Source organism: Rhamphochromis sp. 'chilingali' (genome assembly GCF_963969265.1).
Source record: "Rhamphochromis sp. 'chilingali' genome assembly, chromosome: 1".
NCBI lineage: Eukaryota > Metazoa > Chordata > Actinopteri > Cichliformes > Cichlidae > Rhamphochromis > Rhamphochromis sp. 'chilingali'.
The window spans coordinates 21,948,686-21,967,248 of record NC_137929.1 but is presented as its reverse complement, the minus strand read 5'-3'; the positions used below and the strand labels follow the sequence as shown (position 1 = coordinate 21,967,248).

Genomic DNA, 18,563 nt, shown 5'->3' with positions numbered 1-18,563 from the left:
AGGTGACTAGTGTCACCTCTCTGGTGAACCAACCCAGAAAGCAAGTAACAACTGGAAACCAGCAAGGTGGGCATTAAACATAAAGACTTTTGATCCTCCAGGACTTTTTTTTTTCTCTTGAAACCATTAAGTCACATGTTGTTTTTTTTGTGTCAATAGACAGATTGTGAGAATACATCCTTCTTTACCTTTTCTTATGAAACAAGAAATACACCGCATGCATTCATGCGTTACATTTATATTGATGAACACAAGATGTGGCCACAACACAGTGTTAGAAAATGGGAAGTAAGAAAAGCAAATATGACAGGCAATAACCTGTTACAAAAAAACCAAACCAAACCAGATGATTTGTCGAACCGCTTTATCATTTTCTGCATGCCAAAAAGATTGCAAAGTTCATCCCGGTTAGAGATACACAGAAAGAACAATGAGGCCAAACTCGTCCTCCATGTTTTAAACAGGAATACGGGGGAGACAGCATTTTACATGCAATTACATGCCATTCATTTTTACTTATATAATGCCAATTTCCAACATTGGTGATCTCAGTGCACTGCGTAAGATAAAAACCCGCCGAAGCCTTCACTGCAGCTTAAAGAACAAGCTGGTGAAATCTTCAGGCTTCTCTCCATTCGACGTCATCTCTGTTGGGCAGAAGTCGGGTAAACATGTGCGCATGAATGACATCACTGTCATGTGACTGTAGAGGTGTGTGACTGCTGTCAGCAGACCTAACCACCTGACAGCTTTAGATAAACTTACAAACCTACTACTTTAAAATGCATTAATTACATATAAGCCTATACAAAACTTGTAGTTATGCTATACAAGAAGGCGTTTCTAATATTGCAGTTCACACACATCCTTTGCAAGTTATGCTATGTGTAGTATTACAGTGTAGATTCTCCGAATTATTTTTGCTTTCATCATTGTCATCATCTTAATAATTCTACTCTTGGCTGACTCAGTAATGCACCTTGTGAGATGTTTTTAATGTGTACGAGCAGAGCATTTCTATACTGTTATCATTTTCCATTTGGAAATTGAACAAACACCAACAGTTACAAGGGTATCTGACCTACAGGTGTAGACCTGCAGCGGTCATTTGTCGCACTGAAATGATGTCAGTCAGGTCTTTCTACTGTATTCACCTTGACCATGTTGCACACCCCTTGTAAAGATAAATGGACTATATTTACATTACACGTTTCCCCATTGGCAGTTTGCAAAGCACTTTGCAAAGGGCTCCATTTATTGACCTATTAACACACACACAGGTACACAACTAATGGTGGATCTGCTACACAAGGTACTGTTCTGTTGTCAGAAGCCATTTTTAGTTGATTGTCTCTGCACTACATAAACCTCGCTGCCATAAAGCACGCTGCAGGAACTCATTCCTACCACTCTCTGTAAAGTTGTATAATAACTCTTCATTCTGTGACAGATGAACACACCTGTCAGGCGTATGGTCCCAAACACATTTTTGTATTATACCTTCATGCAGCTTTTTCTCACGATTTAATTTGTACATTTTATTTATTAATGCAATTTGCACTTCTCCCTTACAAATGTCAGTCTTACTAACATCATTTTTCTTTTTCTTTGTTTTTTATCACTGTTGTAAATATATAAATTCCTGCACTATCTCATAGTATAAGGCCCTTACCAGGCACCTGTGGCCCTTTTTTTTAACTGTGCTGTTTATTGTAGACTGTACCCTTCATCGTGTTGCTGTAACACATCAATTTCCCTTGTGCAATCAATAAAGTATCTTTTTCAAACATCTATCTATCACTCATTTACTGGACCATATGCACCAAAAACATTTCAGTAGAGAAGACTGCACAATAATCATCTTCATGTAGCCTGTTTACACAGATTTTACAGTTCACTAAACATTGCTGGCTTTTATCATCAAAGTTAATTATTTTTTTTATCTATATTGTTACAAAAGGACAAAATATGCAGTGATACAAACAAGAAAAGAAGACAATACAACAGTTGCACATATTTGCATATTTTACATGTCATTAGAATTGTGTGGGAGTCACATGTGCATGAACGCATTGTGTGGTTATGCGGATGTGCATTATGAGACATTTTGTCAAGTTGTGCAACATTACCAAGCAAGCACAGCAATAGAGGGATTTTACAGCCCTGGGATATTGGATCATTTTTCAGTCTAAGAGGAGTGGATCGGGGGACAGCACCACAAATAAAGGCCCCAGACCCCAAACACAACATGTTTTTATATCCCAGTAAAAGGACAGACTACTTAAAATCTTCCATAATAGCATTCAAAATGACTTCAAACAGCATCAGGTGATTCACTCCCTTTCCAGTTAGGCAGCAATCCACTCATAGAGAGGAGACAGTGATGGATAACATCTTTAAAAAAATATTTTTTCTCTTATCAAATCATGTTTCCTTGTGACTGCAGTCACATGGTTTTTGTAACTTCCAATTAAAAAAAAAAAGGTACAATAAGAAAAATTTCTGTCAGGCGTGAGATCTTTGACCACCTGATGAAAAGAGCCTAAGATGTTAACTGTTTGATAATCTGCTGACAATAATGAAACCACATAAACAATTTTGTAGCATTTGTCTTTTCAGATCCTTCTCTTATAAAAGAATGATCTCTTATCTCTTGTAACTAAATGTAGCACCCAAAAGCTCTTTGTAAATCTGTTACACTTCTAGCATTCCAAGAAAAGGGTGCACAATGCATTTATCGGTACATTTAAAAAAAAAAGAAAAGCAGTCAGTTCCAAAAACTTGCCAAAACAAGCCCCTTAAATAATTTTCAATTTTTTGTGGATAGCAATAAATAGTGTCCAACGTCTCAAAGTTTTTGAGGAGAAACGTTTGAGTTTGGGTCCAGTGGAGGTAGTTTGAGCAGGTGGCAAATCTGATTGCACTCAGGTCCATGCTGATATTTCAGGAACAAACTGAGCCCTCTGGCAGCAAAGTTAGAAGGACCCTTAGGGATCCTGGTGGAGTGAATCTGTGGGTCTGTGAGGTAGGTCAGTCCTTTGCCGTTGGCTGTCACCCATCCTGTGGAAAAATAAATGGATGACTACTAATCTTTGTCATGTGACAATATTGCGTTCAGTGAAAAGCAGCAGATGTCACACACCTTGTAAATCTACAACGACTTCCTGGCCACCAGAGAACAGGTAGGTGAAGTGTCCAAATGCGAGGCCATAATCTGTAGCATGGAACATCTTCTCCTTCTTTTCAGTGTTGTTGGTCAGTTTGACAAAGTCTCCAAGCATGTAGGGCTCCACGGTTACACAGCCCACAATCTCATCTCCATCCAGAATCTGATCACCGGAAAACAAGAGAGATATTTTGTAACATTTGAAGACTGTTTGGATTCTACTGGTAGCAACAATATTACTAAAATAAATCTTTGTATTTAAATGTTACTAATCTCAGTAATCCATTGGCTCTATGTGTCTTTTGGGTTTGTGATTGGCTCTCAGCACACACATTGCTGTACTGTTGTATTGTGTTTATAAAGATAAATGGCAGTACACAGTCTGGTTTACACTCAGTGAATAATGATAAAGGCTCTCTGTCTTTGGCCCAAATCAATAAATACTTTCCACACAGAATTGTAAAAATTTGCAGATCATAGCACCTCCTAGACTAATAACCTACAGAATAATTGCTTGACTATATCACAAAACAGATTTCTAGCTCTAAACTGAAAGTATTACATTTCAAGCTGCTGCAGTCTGTACCAAACTCTGGATATGGGCTTCTATTAAAGCTGTTTTTACAAAGTAAGCACTTTGAATGCAACATTTGTTATCTTGAATTCCTTTAAATAAGTGTTTCCAGCAGTCCCTCACCAACAGGGCTTCTGACGGAATAAAGAAGATCTGAGCCATAACTTCTTTGTCATAGAGACTTTTGTTGAATTCAGTTACATAGTACTGGGCTGTCATCTGTCGCTCCACATCTTTCAGAGGAAACTGGATCTGCTTTGGGTTCAAGTAATCTTTCCCCACATAACTAAGGACAAATACAGGAAAAAGATGAGACTTCAAGTCACCATATTTAGGTTGAACCAAGATTGCTACCATACTTGCTTAGCCGCTCCTCCTGGTGTAAAAACTGCACCCATATTGTTGTTCTCTGCGCGCCCTTCTCCCCCATTGAGTCACCAATGTAAACACAAGTTTCCATGGCTGTCCACAGTCCGGTGGCCTTGGAGAACTTTAAATGGAGAGCACCTAGATAGAGATCAACAGACAATTACAAGCTTTTTTGTTCTGTAAGACAAGGCTGGGGTTGATATATAAAAGCTACCCGCCTGCTGAACTCATTGGTGCTCATTTTCATGGAAAAAAAGATCATCTCAGCCCCTTAAATGGGGACATAGACCTATGGTCACGAGCTCTGGGTAGACACTGAACGAACAAGTGGCTGAAATAAGCTTTCTCTGTAGGGTGTCTGGTCTTTGCCTTAGAGATAGCACCTCAGCTGGCTCCTTTCGATGTGGTAGAGTAGCGGGTTTACTCAGAGCCTCTCCTAGATGACTGAGCTCGAAAGGAGCCAGCTGAGATGCTTTGGACACCTGATAAGGAAGCCTCCTTGGCATCTCCTGGGTGAGCTCCGGAGGGAGGGGCAGCCCCAGGACACAATGGAGAGATGATATCTCTCAGCTGGTCTGGGAACGCCTTCATGTTTCCCCTAGATAAGGTAGAGGAGGTAGCTAGAGAGGGGGTCTGGGCTTCCCTGCTTAGGCTGCAGCCCCTGTAACCTGGTTCCAGATAAATGGAAGAAAATGGATGGATGTAGCCCATTGAATAAGAAACTAAAGCAAAGCCATCTGTGAAGGTGGTAATTGGTCTAATTCTTATATAGCCAGATCTGTATGATATATATATAGCATATAGATCTGGGTGTGAGCACAGAAGCCCTACTTATATGGTTTAAACCTCCTATTTATGAGAGTGCAGCTAATCAGAAGAAAGTGAGGGAGGCTTAAAGGAGTCAGAACTGCTATGTATGAAGTGAGGTGCAGCCCAGTGTAGAAAGAAAATAAGGATTGTCATAAATGTGAATCATGCAAAACTATAGAATCAGATTCCAAGTATAAATTTAAAAGGGGAGCTGGAAAAAAATGGTGCAAAATGAAATCAAAGCAATGGAAATATCACGAGTGCTGAACATAAATATCTGTGCCAAACTCTGCTGGAATCCATCCAGTCACCGTTGAGACACCTCACTCAAAACAGCAAGTGTGAACATCATGGTGTCACTACAGGGAAAGTGACAGTAGAATATATCGTTTGGGGACGGGGAATGTGAGTGTTTAAAATTTCACAGTAATCCATCCAACGCGTGATCATACATAATATATTTTACATTTAAGATATTTTTTTCTAGAGTGACAGAATGATGCTGACACCCTAGAGACATAGTTCTTCTGTAGCTCACAGAAAGTACTGATGGTGACAAAGGAAGAGCAGGAATGTAAACTTACTGTGGGCAGTTTTGTACTGCTCCAACTTGAATTTTTTCTCATCATTGTGCAACCTCTTCAGCAGACAATCATTGCAAATGCCAGCCAGAAGGGCTCGGTAATCCCATTGTGACAACAAGAATGGTTTCATAGGGACAGCATCAGCTACAGTGCTTGGGTCTAGGCAGCTGTAGCACATGGAGTTCTTCTTCTGGGGCACATTCTGCACCTCAGTTTGTTGACAACAACTTTGGTTTACCTCCAGGACTCCAAATGAACTCTTTGTAGAGGTTTCAGTGACAGGTAACAGTTCTGTGACAGCTTGGGATTGATTATTTTGCATTGCTAAAGTGCTGTTTGTTGCAGGTTGTACTTCAGTTTCCGCATTTTGGTAAACTTTGGGGCTTTTGATCGGTTGTGGTTTTAATAAAGCACGTATTTTCTGGTTTTTGCTCATGTGATCAGAAGGGGAATCATCTGTTTCAAAATCGACCGTTTCACAAATGAAGAAGCTCCCATCTGAATCTGGTGAATCGCTGTTTTGGCAAGCTCCTGCTTTGGAAATACTACTTGGTTGTGGTTTCCTGTATGTGGGAGAATTCAGATCAGCTGAAAGTTTTTCCCATGATGACTGGGAACCGAAACTGTCCCCAAGGGAGCAAGAGGATGTTATAGATAGCTGGGATAAGGACTGCACTACTCCTTCAGCTATTGCCTCAGCAGCATCAGACATCACGTCCTCTTCAGAGGTCAGCGTTTCTATTTCAGCTTTTATCATCTGAAAGTTTTCTGAATCCCTGCTCATGCTGAAGGAGGAAGTGGCAGGTAGTGCAGAACTGACACCAGAGTTACAACCCTGTAAGTTTCGCTTCTTGTTTTCATGGGGAGACTGTGACTTGTCGTCTGACCTTTCTTCATCATCTTCTGTGGGTAGACAGCTCTGATTGGTCGCTCCCTCTCTATGTCCAATAGCACTGCTTCCTGTATAGCTTCTGCTGGGCTGAGAAGAGCCTGAACTTGTTATGGACACTTCCTGCCACGAGGAGCCAAGGATATCTGTGCTTTCAGGCTTTTGAGGCATATGCACGCTGGATGAATGTGAGCCTCCCTGAGCCTCTGTGTTGAGTGTGCCAGTGGTTGTCCAAAGCGCTGTTATACACAGCCTTCCTCTGTCCATCTCTATCTCATCTTTAGCATCCCTACAGTGTGTGTTAGTGGTCTCACACAGTGACTCGTGATACTTTTGGAACCGCCTCATTATCTTAGCAAAACCTGCATGATTAAAATTTACAGAGGTGTCTTTGACATTTCTGTAGCTGTCAGGGACAAAAGACCCCTTGTCTGAATTAAGGAAAGGCTCCACTCGGAGAAGCAGCTTGACTTGGGTGACCAGGTGCATGATCTCAGTGCACAGGCTGTCTTTGTCTTGGGTACCAGCATGGCAGTAACTGTAAAAACTAGATAAAGCATTTTGACAAGCTTGAACTGCCTGTGCTACAACCTCCAAAGGAGTTCCAAGCCACTTGTGAGTGACAGTGAGGGAATAGGCAGCTTTTAGAAAGGTATGAAGCTCCTGCTTGCTGGTTACCAGATCACCCTCTGCTCTGGTGAGAAGGCCAATTGTAAATGCTTCTTGTGCCTGCTGGAGAAATGACTGTCTTTGAGAATCTGGACACTCCACAGAGAAACTGTATGATAGCAAGCAGGTACCTTGGGTTGTCTAAAGAAAAACACAAACAGAGGAACAATTACATAACCACAGGAAAGATCTCGTTTACGATCCTACATTCTGTGCAAGTCTTTAGCCACCCCTCATTTCTTTACTCACTCATTTTCAGTGCCGTTCTTGTACCTGACAGTATTCAAGCATTAAGAAGAACCTAATGCAATGCATGTACTAGTACTGTGTCTACACATAACAGACAAATTATCATAGAACCAATTTTGTATCTTTAGGCATTTTGTTATTAGCGGTCTGTCACAAAAACACATAATTTGTTCCCATTATTTTGGTTAATTCTGCGAAAAAGGTCAAAGATAACACAGCTCGACAGGCATATATTATTATTTTACTTAGCATATCTTGCCATGGTGTGCGATTTGTGATTAAAAAAACTGAGAATTGGAGAAGAGAAAAAGTATCAGGACTAAAAAACTATCTACAGTGGATGAACTTTTTCTGAAAGTCTTATCTTTAAGAAATACGAAAAAATCCAGCAAAAGGTTAACATAGGAGCTGAGGGATGCATCTAGCCCACTAGTGGATCCAGCTACTGTTTGCTCATCAAAAATGGAAATGGAATAGGAATGGAAATAACACACAAACTGCACTGAAAATCAGTGGCGACCAGAGTGACAAATCCAAATGTGAAATTTTTGGTTCAAATTGTCATCAATTTGTACAGAGTAGGCCAGGAGAGAGGTACAACAGCGAGGGTCTATGGCCATCTGTAGGCTCTGTCACTGGGGCTGCATTTAAGCCAGTGGTGTTGGTGAGCTTGTCAAAATAATGGAACCCAAACCTCAACATTACTGAAACACTGTAAGGTCAGTGGAATAAAAGCCATCCAGCATCCAAGTAAGAGCTTTGAAATGTCCTTTTAGAACGCTGAAGAGCTGTTCCCGAAAATTCCTTAAACAAATCAGAAGAAAGCTGCGTGCAGGCTGTGTTGAAGAATAAATGTGGAATTGTACTGTTTCGCCCTCTGTACTATATTGCCATGTATGTTTACATGTGTTTAAATAATTCACTGCAGGTTTTCCTATTTTCATAGTAAAATATAAAGAAATGAGGGGTGGCTTCAGAGTTTTGCGCAGTGCTATACATCCAAAAAAAAGTTGGGTCACTGTATGTAAGTATAAGCAAACTCAAAATGCAACAGTTGACAAATCATTTAAACCCTCTATTTACCTGAAAATATCATATCAAGACAGAACGAAATGATGATATTCAAAAAAGGTCATTTTGGGAGAAAAAGTGAAAACCAGTATTGAATGATTGTGATCTTTGAACTATTAGACATTAGCAGAAACCACTGTCTGGGTTAAGGAACTATGCATGAAAACCAGGATCCAGAATATCCCCTACCTCTGGGACTGAGGCAAAGGGGAAAACTTTCCTGTGGTCTGACTGACTAATCAAAATTTATATTTCTGACTGAATCACTGACTTTGCATCCTTTGGGTTAAAAGGAGAGGAACCATCCAGCCTGCGATCTGGACACTATTCAAAGCAATGACATTGCTATGCACATGTGAAACTTGCATCTCTGTGAAGGCCTTATTTATGCTGAACTAAGGCTGTCAGACACCAGATTTTTACTCTGTTATTATCAGTGCTAAAAGCCACAATTACAGATTAAGAAGCATTAGTCAAATTCATCTCTAACTCGTGTTTTTTTGGGGGGCAAATGAATCACAATCAAAAAACAAGCGTTGGAAAGTGGAGAATCTCTAAGTAACTATACAAAACCACATAAAAATATTTAGTTTTTTAAATATCATGGTTATCATCAGTAAAAGAATACTGAAACATCCCTTATATGGATCAATATAATTTTGGGTTTTGGAGAAACACATTGCTTTTCAGGAAGGCCTCGCTTATTTCAGAATGAAAAGGCCAAACCACATTCTTTCAGGTATGTCAGCGGCACAGTGCAGCACTGTGGTTGCTTAACTGGCATGCTAAGAGTCCTAAGCTGTCACTAATAGAATCACCTGACACGTTATCAAACATAAAATATGGCAAAGGTGACTCCGTCTTGCTCAAGTAAAGTAAAATGCTTTATCAAGTAGGGCTGAACGATTATGGAAAATAATCTAATTGCGATTTTTTGCCCCAATATTGCGATTGCGATGCGATATGCGATTATTTTTTAAGGTCTTTGTCTTCTGTATTATTAAACAAAGACAAGCAATACATCATATAGTATGGCCAATACTATATTACATTAATTTTAAACTGTTCTTTCCTGGAAGACAGACCTCTGTTATGATGACATGAGGTGATGCATGAATTGATGACTGACATTTTTATTTAACTTCTTCAATCACAACAGTATATTTGAACATACACAATAGTTTATTTTTAGCTTACAAACATCTGAGCATAAAGTGCTGACAAGGAACCCTGGTGTAAACATTAAAATGAAAGTCAGTACAATGTGCAGATTGCAGAAATATACATAAACAAAATCAGTGGCTTTACCACACTCAGTTTTTCGACATCTGTGAACTACTAGACAGTCATTCAATTAAAAAATAATATTAAATAAATAAAACTAATAAATAAAAAATACACACATCTTACTGATCTCTGCAGTCAGTAACATTACACATAAAGTGCAAACATAATAGCAATTGTATAAACACACACACAAACACGCCTTTAAAATTTAAAGGCGTGAAATTGGACGGTCTAGCCTTCTGATTAGCATCACCGCTGTCTCGGTGGAGTTTATTAAACTCGGCCGTCTGCTTCTTGCTATCTAAAATATAACCAGACACTGGTGTAAATTCTCGACTGTCTCATACTTCTGTTTAATAAGTTTTCTGTTTGACGTTTAGTCAGCTGTGTGAAAACCAAGGAGGAACCCACCCGGGGGATTAATAAAGTTTTATTTTATCTAATCTAATAACTTTAATCTCAGCCAAACCGATTTACTCACGAACAAACAAAACATTGAAAAAAGCCCAACAATAACATTTTTAGGTTGTCTAAGTGACTTATATATTACGTTTAACCCGAGCAGCGAAACTCCGCGGTGATCTGAAAATGATGTGCCGGGAGTTGTGCCGTTCTCGGCCGCATCAGTAACCCTCGAGGTCCCGGCTAGCTGTCGAGCTGGTGGGTAGCAGACGCCTCTGAAAACGTCGAAGCACTTTTGCAAATATGGGATATCTTGATAAACCGAGCAGATATTTGATGTTTACACAACTACTTTCTCGCCTGAAAATATTTTAAAAGTTTATTTTGTGACCCAGAAAGATTAGTATGAGTAATTTTAAAACTTAGTAGCGGCCGCCATTGTTGGAAACTGGAGTTTGGCTGGGCCGCGCTATGAATTCTGGGATATGGTAGTAATTTGGACAGCCTTCGGCGCGTCGCTGTGACGTAATCGGTCTACAAATGCGGCCTCAGGAGGATGCAGCCCATGAATTTGGACATGTCCAGAGTATAATCGCAGCCTTTGCGGTTAGAAAATTGCACTTGATCATGTCGCGATATTATCGCAAATGCCCAGCCCTATTATCAAGCAACAAAATTATTTGCCCTCCACGTCAGTTCCCAAACACAGATAGTGTTGAAAGACAAGCTGATTAACCACAGTAGTTAACATTGCTCAGTTCTCATGTGGTACTGAATTCAAAATCGCAAAAACTATCACAGGCTAAATACAGGCTTTAAAAATCGTTAAGAAGTTAATTAACATTTTAAAAATCCCTTTTTTTGATGGAGCATTGCATTCAAGGGGATAGAGAAAACAGTAGTTGAAGACCACAACACAACCAAAATTATTGCAAACATGTGCCATGGTTTGCAATGAATTTCAACCTTAGTACATAAGTACAGAAATTCATGCAGCAACTACTTAACATTAAGAGTCCAACCAGAACCTAATGGAAATTCCTTCTCAAATAGTGACGCAGGGTGGCAGATTAACTGCAAAATGACAAAGGTGCTCTGCAACCTTACCTTTACATAGGAATATCACCAGGATAAAACCAAATACAAGCAGCTGAGTTGAGCCCAGTGTTGCAAAGAAACGTGTCAAGGACAAGTTGCACTTATCACAGCAGACTGACTCATACTGATTGCAACATTTTGGCTGTTTGTGTTTATAAGTTAGACAGCAGTTATTTGCAGACCTTTAACAGTGTGTCTGAAAGTGATTGCAGGCAGTCTGAGTCTGTTCGCAACTGTTTGGAGACAGGTTGCCTCCCACCAGGCAACTTGTGCAATTGTTTTGTGATCAGACAGTTAACGCAGTCACTTAGGGTCATCTCTGGAGGTAAAAAAATCATAAGGTGTTTGCTGTTAGACTACTCTGGTGTAACTGAGCCGCAACAAGACTATCTACAAATCTGACATACATTCTTTTTGCATAGGTATTTATAACAATAATAATAATTGTCATTATTATTTATCTATTATTTAATCAGTCAGCAGTACCAATTTCATGCCTGAGTGGGGTTCTAATTAACAGACTCAAAAAAATAAGTCTGCAGGAAGGAAGATTTCAATATTATCAACAAAACAGCAAACACATTCAATGGAGGATTGCCTGATAACTACTTGCTTAAACATAAAACTTTTGCTGGACTATGAGGATTCTCTATCACTGCAGGAAATAAAACTTAGTTCAAATTAGTTATGCTGGGGAAGTTTCAGTTATCTGCGTCAGTAACCTATGCTGATAAACTAGAACTCTAAAGGTCAATTGCAGGCAAGTAGACAGAGATTATTCAGTAGAAGTAACTTACCACGTTAGTCAAAACATACAGTGAAGTATACTGAGTGTATACCACTGCCATCTTAGCAGCCTGGGCTGCTGAGAGAAGACGATGATTTCCATCCCCAAGTAACGTCTGAAAAAATGGACAGAATAAATAATGCAGCAAATTTTTTTTTAGAAAAAACAACTAATGAATGGAGATTGTGAGGCGGGCTTACAAAATCAATATCTGGATTAGTCCTAAAGGCATGGAAGTCCTCATTATTCATAGATACCAATATACTGGCCAGTATACAAAGGGAAGTTCCAATACCCTATAAAATAAACAGAGTTGCAGGTCAGAGGTTTATCACAGTGTGTAAACTGGGCCGACTAACATCTAAACCAGGATAGTCAAACATTAAACATAAGGCCTGGGGACCAGAATCAGTGTGTCAAAGACTTCAATCTGGTCCACTGAATGGCTTTGGAAAATGTGAAGGAGGACAAAAGTTTTATATTTTAAATGTATTTTCATAGATTTTACAGCTTCATCATGGCCATTCATACAACACCAAAGTAAAACAAATATCTGATAAACACTTAAATGACACAATCATTATCTGCTATAGAAATGCAGTATTTTTACAGTGTGTTCAGAGTAAAAATAAAAACAAAGCACATTCTGTAAATTAACAAAGATTTTCCATTTTTTTAATTACAGGAAAGTTTGAGCTAACAGAATCTTTTCTGTAATTTTACACTTTTATTTCTTACAATTAAAGCACACAGCAGCATTTCTTCATCATGTAGAAGTTACCTTTCTTTTGCTTATATTCAAATATCCCAGAGATAAAATGTGTACTTAAACTTCTTTAAGCTGACACAAAGCAGAGTGTCCCACAATGTCAAATGAGTTTGACATCCCTGATTTAAACCTCAACCAACTATGCCAACTATGGCAACCAAATGATAGTATTGTCTGTGGTACCTTTTTGTCAGGTTGAGGAAGCGAGTAGTACCCAACCAAGGAAGCCCATATTAGCTCTGCAGCCTCTAACCACAGGCCTAAAACACAACACAAAGACAATAAAAAATAATCACAAAATAATGACAATTATCTTTCACTTCACAAAAGTGATCTTACCCAGCTTTTGCAAAATCGTGCCACGCACTTGAACACTCACAGCCTGCACGAGCACCCGGTCACTTTCAGAGTGGTATATCCAATGACCTGCATATAAAAGATAAAGGCACATTATTTGTTTACTTTGTGGACTCAGTTTAATCCTCAATAAATGTCCGTGAAAAGGAACAGACAGGAAACTACCTGTCGTCCCGCTGTTGTTAATCAGGCTGCTCAGGATGTACTCTGCCTTCTGCAGTTTTCCTGTGGGGCAGATAATGATTATGTTTGCATTTACCCAGGTCTGCACAAGCCTTACTTAAAATAACCCTTTAATGAAATGTGGCAAAAATAACTAAGGAGTGAGAGCCGTTCATGTGCAATTTCCAGGTTATGAGTTTACGTCAATCACTATAATTTCTCCAAACAATAATTAGCACTAACATGTATCAAACAGGAGTTTATATAGTCGTTTCCAGCTCCAAATTGCTATTATTTCACTCTCCAAGAACGGCTTTGATTTATAGTTTAAAAAAATTATGTTTTTCTTATTTTGCTTTAGTCCAGCCACTGTCTGAAAAAAAAGCTGCTTTAGCTCTTTCACCCCTCCCTACATGCCAAACTGATCTGTTGCCCCCTGCAGACAAAAGATTTGAACAGCTGATGGGTGGAGCTTCTGTGCTCGCAGCGTAGCTGAAATTACCATATTAGATAAATCCCGTGTCACTGATATCACACAGAGATGAGAAGACAAAAAATACTTTAAAAGCATCGATCCCAATCTTTCACTGCACTGTACCCGAGTTAAAATAGACCCTGGCCTGCCGTATGACCAGCTGGGGGGCTATGGGGGTCTCGGGGTAGCGTCTGTGGAGAAGCTTGGCAATCTTCAGCAGACGGCTTGAATCATCAGTCCAGTAGAGGTAACGGTCCACTAAGAAGACAACTGCCAGTGCACAGTGTGCCTCCTCAGCTCTGATGCAGGCCTTCAGGAGATCCTGGCAGACACAAACACGACGTTTGGGATTGTGCTTATGTTTTTATTTACAATGACACCACAGGGTGCCAAGCTGAATAGGCTATTGTTTAATTATTACCAGTAGTTGAGACAAGTGTTTGCTGATGAGGTCATTGAGGTTGGTTTTGTCAGCGGCGCTGACAGACTGCTTATACTGCCACTTCTCCGGTGCAAAAGGCCATTTCATGTCCATGGCTTCCTGCAGGAGGGAGGCCAGTTCGGCACACAGCGAGTCTACAGGAAATAAAAATCCAGATGAGCAAACAGTATTGGGCTTAAGATACACTGATGCTTTCAAAATGTATTCACAAAAGAATATCTTTACCTAAAGTGACTACATTCAAGCTACACGGGGATTACTAGTACATAAACTGACCTCTTTATTTGAAACTTTGACCATGGTTAATATTAGCATCCACCATTAGAAAAAGTATATACAAAAAAAAGCATGAAAGATTCACATCAACGCAACGCAACACAAGGAAAAGCTGGATGGATTGCTGTTTAGAAATGTACTGCTGTTTGAACCAATAACAGGAAGTTCCCAAAAGGAAGACTTAATTTACTTAGACTTAGTTTAAGCTGCCTTGGACAGTTTTAGGTCTAAGATTCTAAAATAAGCAGCAAAACATCATTTATATGAAAAATCTAAGTGAAATGGAGCATGTTTTGTCCCTTGTTTAGCAGTGACATGTAACAGTACGTGTGTGTTGACCCTATAAGATGCGAGACACCAGCCCGCATTAGTTAAAGGCACATGCTTAACATCACAAAGTGTCAAATTTATGCCATGGAAGCTACAGAGCTGTACAGAGCTTATGCAAGCATAATTCCACCTCACCTTTGATCCTGACCCAAATCTCTGAGTATCTCACATGCTCAAAAAACACTAAACAGCACCATCTTGTGTCTGACCTCTGCAGCTGCAGTAATTCAGCCGCTCTTGTGTGGTGGGCCCTGCCTCAGAAACCCCGGTGGACTGCCGACCTGCTGCTTCTGCTGCCCCGAGGCACTCGTCCAGTAAATCTCCCACCTCTCGACTGTCCATTGTGGCAAACAGACGCAGTTAGCTGTTTTCGGAAAGGAAAAAAAATCCTTCTCTCTTGGCCTCCTCACCCTGTTCCTGTAAGAGAGTGATCCAAGAGAGGGAAATTCCATGAAATGACAATACTGTTGAAATATTGTTGAGAAAGAGCGGCTCCACATCCGGCCCGTTTGTAATATTTTAAAACATTAACATTACGATAAAAATGTAAAAAAACAAACACACAAATAAGTCAACAAAACGCGTGATGAAATTGAACTTGTATACTTTTAAAAGGGGACTAAATATATAGTGTTAACGGCCTAATTTGTCAGGACTTTTCAAAAACTCCTCATCTAGTTCATTTTAAAGAATTTGCTTATAACACATAATAATGAATGCATACGGACCTAAGTTTAGTTCAGTAAGAATATTCTGAAATTCTTCAATAATATGTCGGATTTCAAACTATATAAAAAACATACACTATTCACCGAACTGCAATTTCATATGTTGTGTTGGCGCATGCTCAATCATCTGGACGTAAGGTTTTCAGTGTGAAAAACGTTTGGTCACTAATCTAAGCAACTTCTTCAGCCTCTTATATATATATAGATATATATCTATATATGTGTATATATGTATATATATGTATATGATATACTTGTACGTATGTTATTTCAATACACCATACAGTGCATTTCTGCTTTTTGAAAAACCCCAACCACAGAAAGTATTTCTGCACTATTCAGTGTAACTTAGCCTACAGCTAATTAGCATACATTCGTAATTAGACACCTCGGTTAAGTGTGGCTAACCTCGAAGTATTTATCTCTTTTCTTTTCATGTAAAATGTATGAAAAGTTCTTTTTTTAAACGCACCTATGGTTAGTTCTTGCTCCCTGCGTCTTCCTGGTGGGGCGGAATCATGAAATGCTGCTTTCAAAGTTTTCGGAAACATCAAACTTGTACCCCGGAGCGTACGATATTTGTTGCATTATTTAAACCTTGGTCTGTAAAACCCGAACATGAAGAAAATAGGTTAGACTTAACATCAAAATACGTGGTATGATTTATTTAACTGATTATTTTTCTATTTATAAGAAGAAAATAAAAAATTATTTATATTATTATTTATACCTGTCGTCCCGCTTATTTATAAAATACTGTCTAACAGATTTTTTTTTAAATATTACTAAAAAATCTTATCAAATAAACAATTTTTGGTGGCTGTGCTTAAATTACTTCAGCAAAATACTGTATTTTTAGTATTTAATGTTTTCTCTGTTGTTTATACTTATTCCTGCGAGACCTGAATGCAACGCGTGACGTAATGAAGGGACACAACTGTGATCTACAGCAACAGGTAGCTGGGCTGTAGGAATGTGACTGAAATAAATAATTAAATGAATACATTTATGTATAAAATAATAAATATCCTGAAGGATCTTTGGGAGGACTTTTGAACTTTCAACGCATAAACCAAAATTCAAAAAAAACAACTACATCATATATCATATATATATATATACATCATATATATATCTGCTAAACAGCACTCACTCACCAAAACATTTACATTTTCATGAGTTTTTTTCAGGTAACACACGTCCACATTTAATAAATATGTGATCCCGGCTGATAGGACGCCTCGATCTCTCAGAAAAGCGATCAGACGATGAAAAGCCCCGTGGACAGGTTGTGGCGGTGTTGCAGTCATACTACCAATAGGCGGGACTGTGGCTCTGCAGTGTGTTTGTGAGCTGCACAGCTGGAACACTAGAAGACTGGCACGCGTTCCAGCTGCGAGCAGATAACTGAGCTCGGCTGCCTCCGCTGCACCAACACGCATCACATCCACAACGTGCTTCCGAGTGCGCCACTCGAGAACTTGGAGACAGCCGCATGGCCCGTTCACAGCAGCAGCATTAATCCCCCGAGGTCGGACCCCAGTTGTTTATCATCTGATGACTTCTTGCGGGCTCCCATCTTTGCCGACTCTAACACTCGGTCGCCGAACAGACTTTGTGAGTTCGACAGTGTTACGGTGATGTAACGCTTCCCATATCAGAGCTCACTCCACAACTGTTGTCACTCCAGCCTCTCCTCTCAGAGCATGGGACGCTTCAAACTCTAAAGGTAAGAAATCTCCTATTTACTTGTTAGTAAATGGTGCCACTGGTGCCACTTTTTTTCCTTTTTAATCTGCAAGGTGGAGCTCAACTACGGCACCTATTTCTTGAAGAAATCTGCTGAAACGTTACACGTCCTTTTCTGGTTCTGTTAAAAGCCTTTCACAACCTAGATAGGCTGACTAATGCATGAGTGCAAGTGTTACTTCTTTTGCAACAGTGAAATTGCGCATGGGCATGCCTGATTGCACCATCAACAACTGCATTGTCTGTCTGATAATTTCACGTCGATTCATTGTGGAAAAAAAGGAGGTGAACTTAGTGCTGCTGGGCTCAGACTTGCAGCTGCAGATACATCTACCTGTTGAACAGTGTTCAGACAGTGATGGTGCTATTCACAGGGCCCAGTGTGTGACTGACTGTGTGTTTGTGTATATCTAGCTTGCAAACAACAAGCGTCGGCGGCTGTGTGTAAGAATGAATGAAGAAATGCATTATCTTTGTGGCTATTAATAGACTCACTATAACCACAATATAAAGCTGAGATGCTTAGAGCTGCAGCTACACTGGCGGTGGTTGGGGCGGGGGTAGAGGGATGCCTATTTCTAAAATCTAAAATCTTTGTCCTGCTTCAGCTGGCATGAGAATGATGGTTAACAGAGGTCTGCTGGCACGCACAGTTACAGCTCAAGATGCCAAAGCTCCAGCTGAGTTCTTCTCTTTAAACCTTATGCATCTTTCAGAGCTGACAGCACAGTGAGGTGTGCTTTATATTGCACATGCACTGAGTCTCAGGATTACTGGCTGCTCTACTACTAAACCAACGGATGTAATGATACCTGCATTGAAAGGAATTTACCTCGACTGTAACGCAACACTGTAGGCCACATCCCAGCTGATTGTGATTCAGCAGGCCCGAGTGGTGAGTCAAACGAGTGACAGGTCAGGTGTAGCTTTCTCAGCCTTCAGTCAACCTCTTCATTGCTTGTTTTCTTGTGCAGACTGCAGCTGTCTTAAATGTAATGATTCAAGGTGATTTCGTGCCAATGCGTGCAGAGCAGCAGGGATTAGGAGGCATCTCGGAGTGTGTGGACGCTTACTCACACTGCAGCGTCTTCGCCAAGTTCACCCCAGCTTTATCCACCCTGAGCCGTGGTGTCAGAGCCGTGGGATTTCACTTGTAAGCTGGAATCCCTACTGATGTTTTTTTGCTGCATGCGAGAGGCTAAAACAGAGAAGTCACTTCAGTGTTTTCAGTGTGTAGCTCATTTGGCTGGAGCTACACGTTGCTGATGTAGCTCCCGCTGCTATTTTGAATATTGGACAAGCCTGCTTTTGTGCACTTGC

At 39.9% G+C, this 18,563-nt stretch overlaps 2 protein-coding genes and 1 long non-coding RNA gene across 5 annotated transcripts in view; 1 reads left to right on the top strand and 2 right to left on the bottom strand.

Moving 5' to 3' along the window:
• The window catches only part of LOC308395676, a 382,280-nt gene that overhangs the window by 85,975 nt on the left and 277,742 nt on the right, over positions 1 to 18,563 (bottom strand). The window lies entirely within an intron of this gene.
• alpk1 (alpha-kinase 1) lies at positions 453 to 15,197 on the bottom strand. 2 transcript variants are annotated; one of them, XM_080887644.1, is made up of 13 exons: positions 14,976 to 15,197; positions 14,140 to 14,294; positions 13,842 to 14,040; positions 13,247 to 13,306; positions 13,064 to 13,150; positions 12,908 to 12,984; positions 12,156 to 12,251; positions 11,966 to 12,070; positions 5,504 to 7,202; positions 4,100 to 4,247; positions 3,864 to 4,026; positions 3,143 to 3,329; positions 453 to 3,060 (listed from the first exon to the last, which is right to left on the bottom strand). In XM_080887644.1, exons 1-13 carry the CDS (start codon positions 15,106 to 15,108, stop codon positions 2,849 to 2,851), a joined length of 3,321 nt encoding a protein of 1,106 aa, XP_080743770.1. In that variant the 5' UTR covers positions 15,109 to 15,197; the 3' UTR covers positions 453 to 2,848. The 2 variants fall into 2 exon arrangements, with proteins under 2 accessions (XP_080743770.1, XP_080743771.1); XM_080887645.1 differs by lacking the exons at positions 453 to 3,060; positions 3,864 to 4,026 and having other exon boundaries at positions 3,163 to 3,329.
• The window catches only part of LOC308396481 (RAS guanyl-releasing protein 2-like), a 39,756-nt gene continuing 38,027 nt past the window's right edge, over positions 16,835 to 18,563 (top strand). The window contains exon 1 of one of the 2 annotated variants that reach the window (XM_080881813.1): positions 16,835 to 17,223. The gene's annotated coding sequence lies outside the window, so the exon portion shown is untranslated. The remainder of the gene's footprint in view (positions 17,224 to 18,563) is intronic. The other variant, XM_080881812.1, reaches the window with a different exon arrangement.

Excerpts from the sequence above, each read along its gene's own strand:
- alpk1 (XM_080887644.1), bottom strand. The coding sequence starts at position 15,108 with ATGGACAGTCGAGAGGTGGGAGATTTACTGGACGAGTGCCTCGGGGCA. Across the intron at positions 7,203-11,965 it reads TGTATGTTTTGACTAACGTG|ACAACCCAAGGTACCTGCTT; the intron begins GTAAGTTACTTC and ends GTTTTTCTTTAG. Across the intron at positions 4,248-5,503 it reads GCAGTACAAAACTGCCCACA|GTGCTCTCCATTTAAAGTTC; the intron begins GTAAGTTTACAT and ends ATCTCTATCTAG.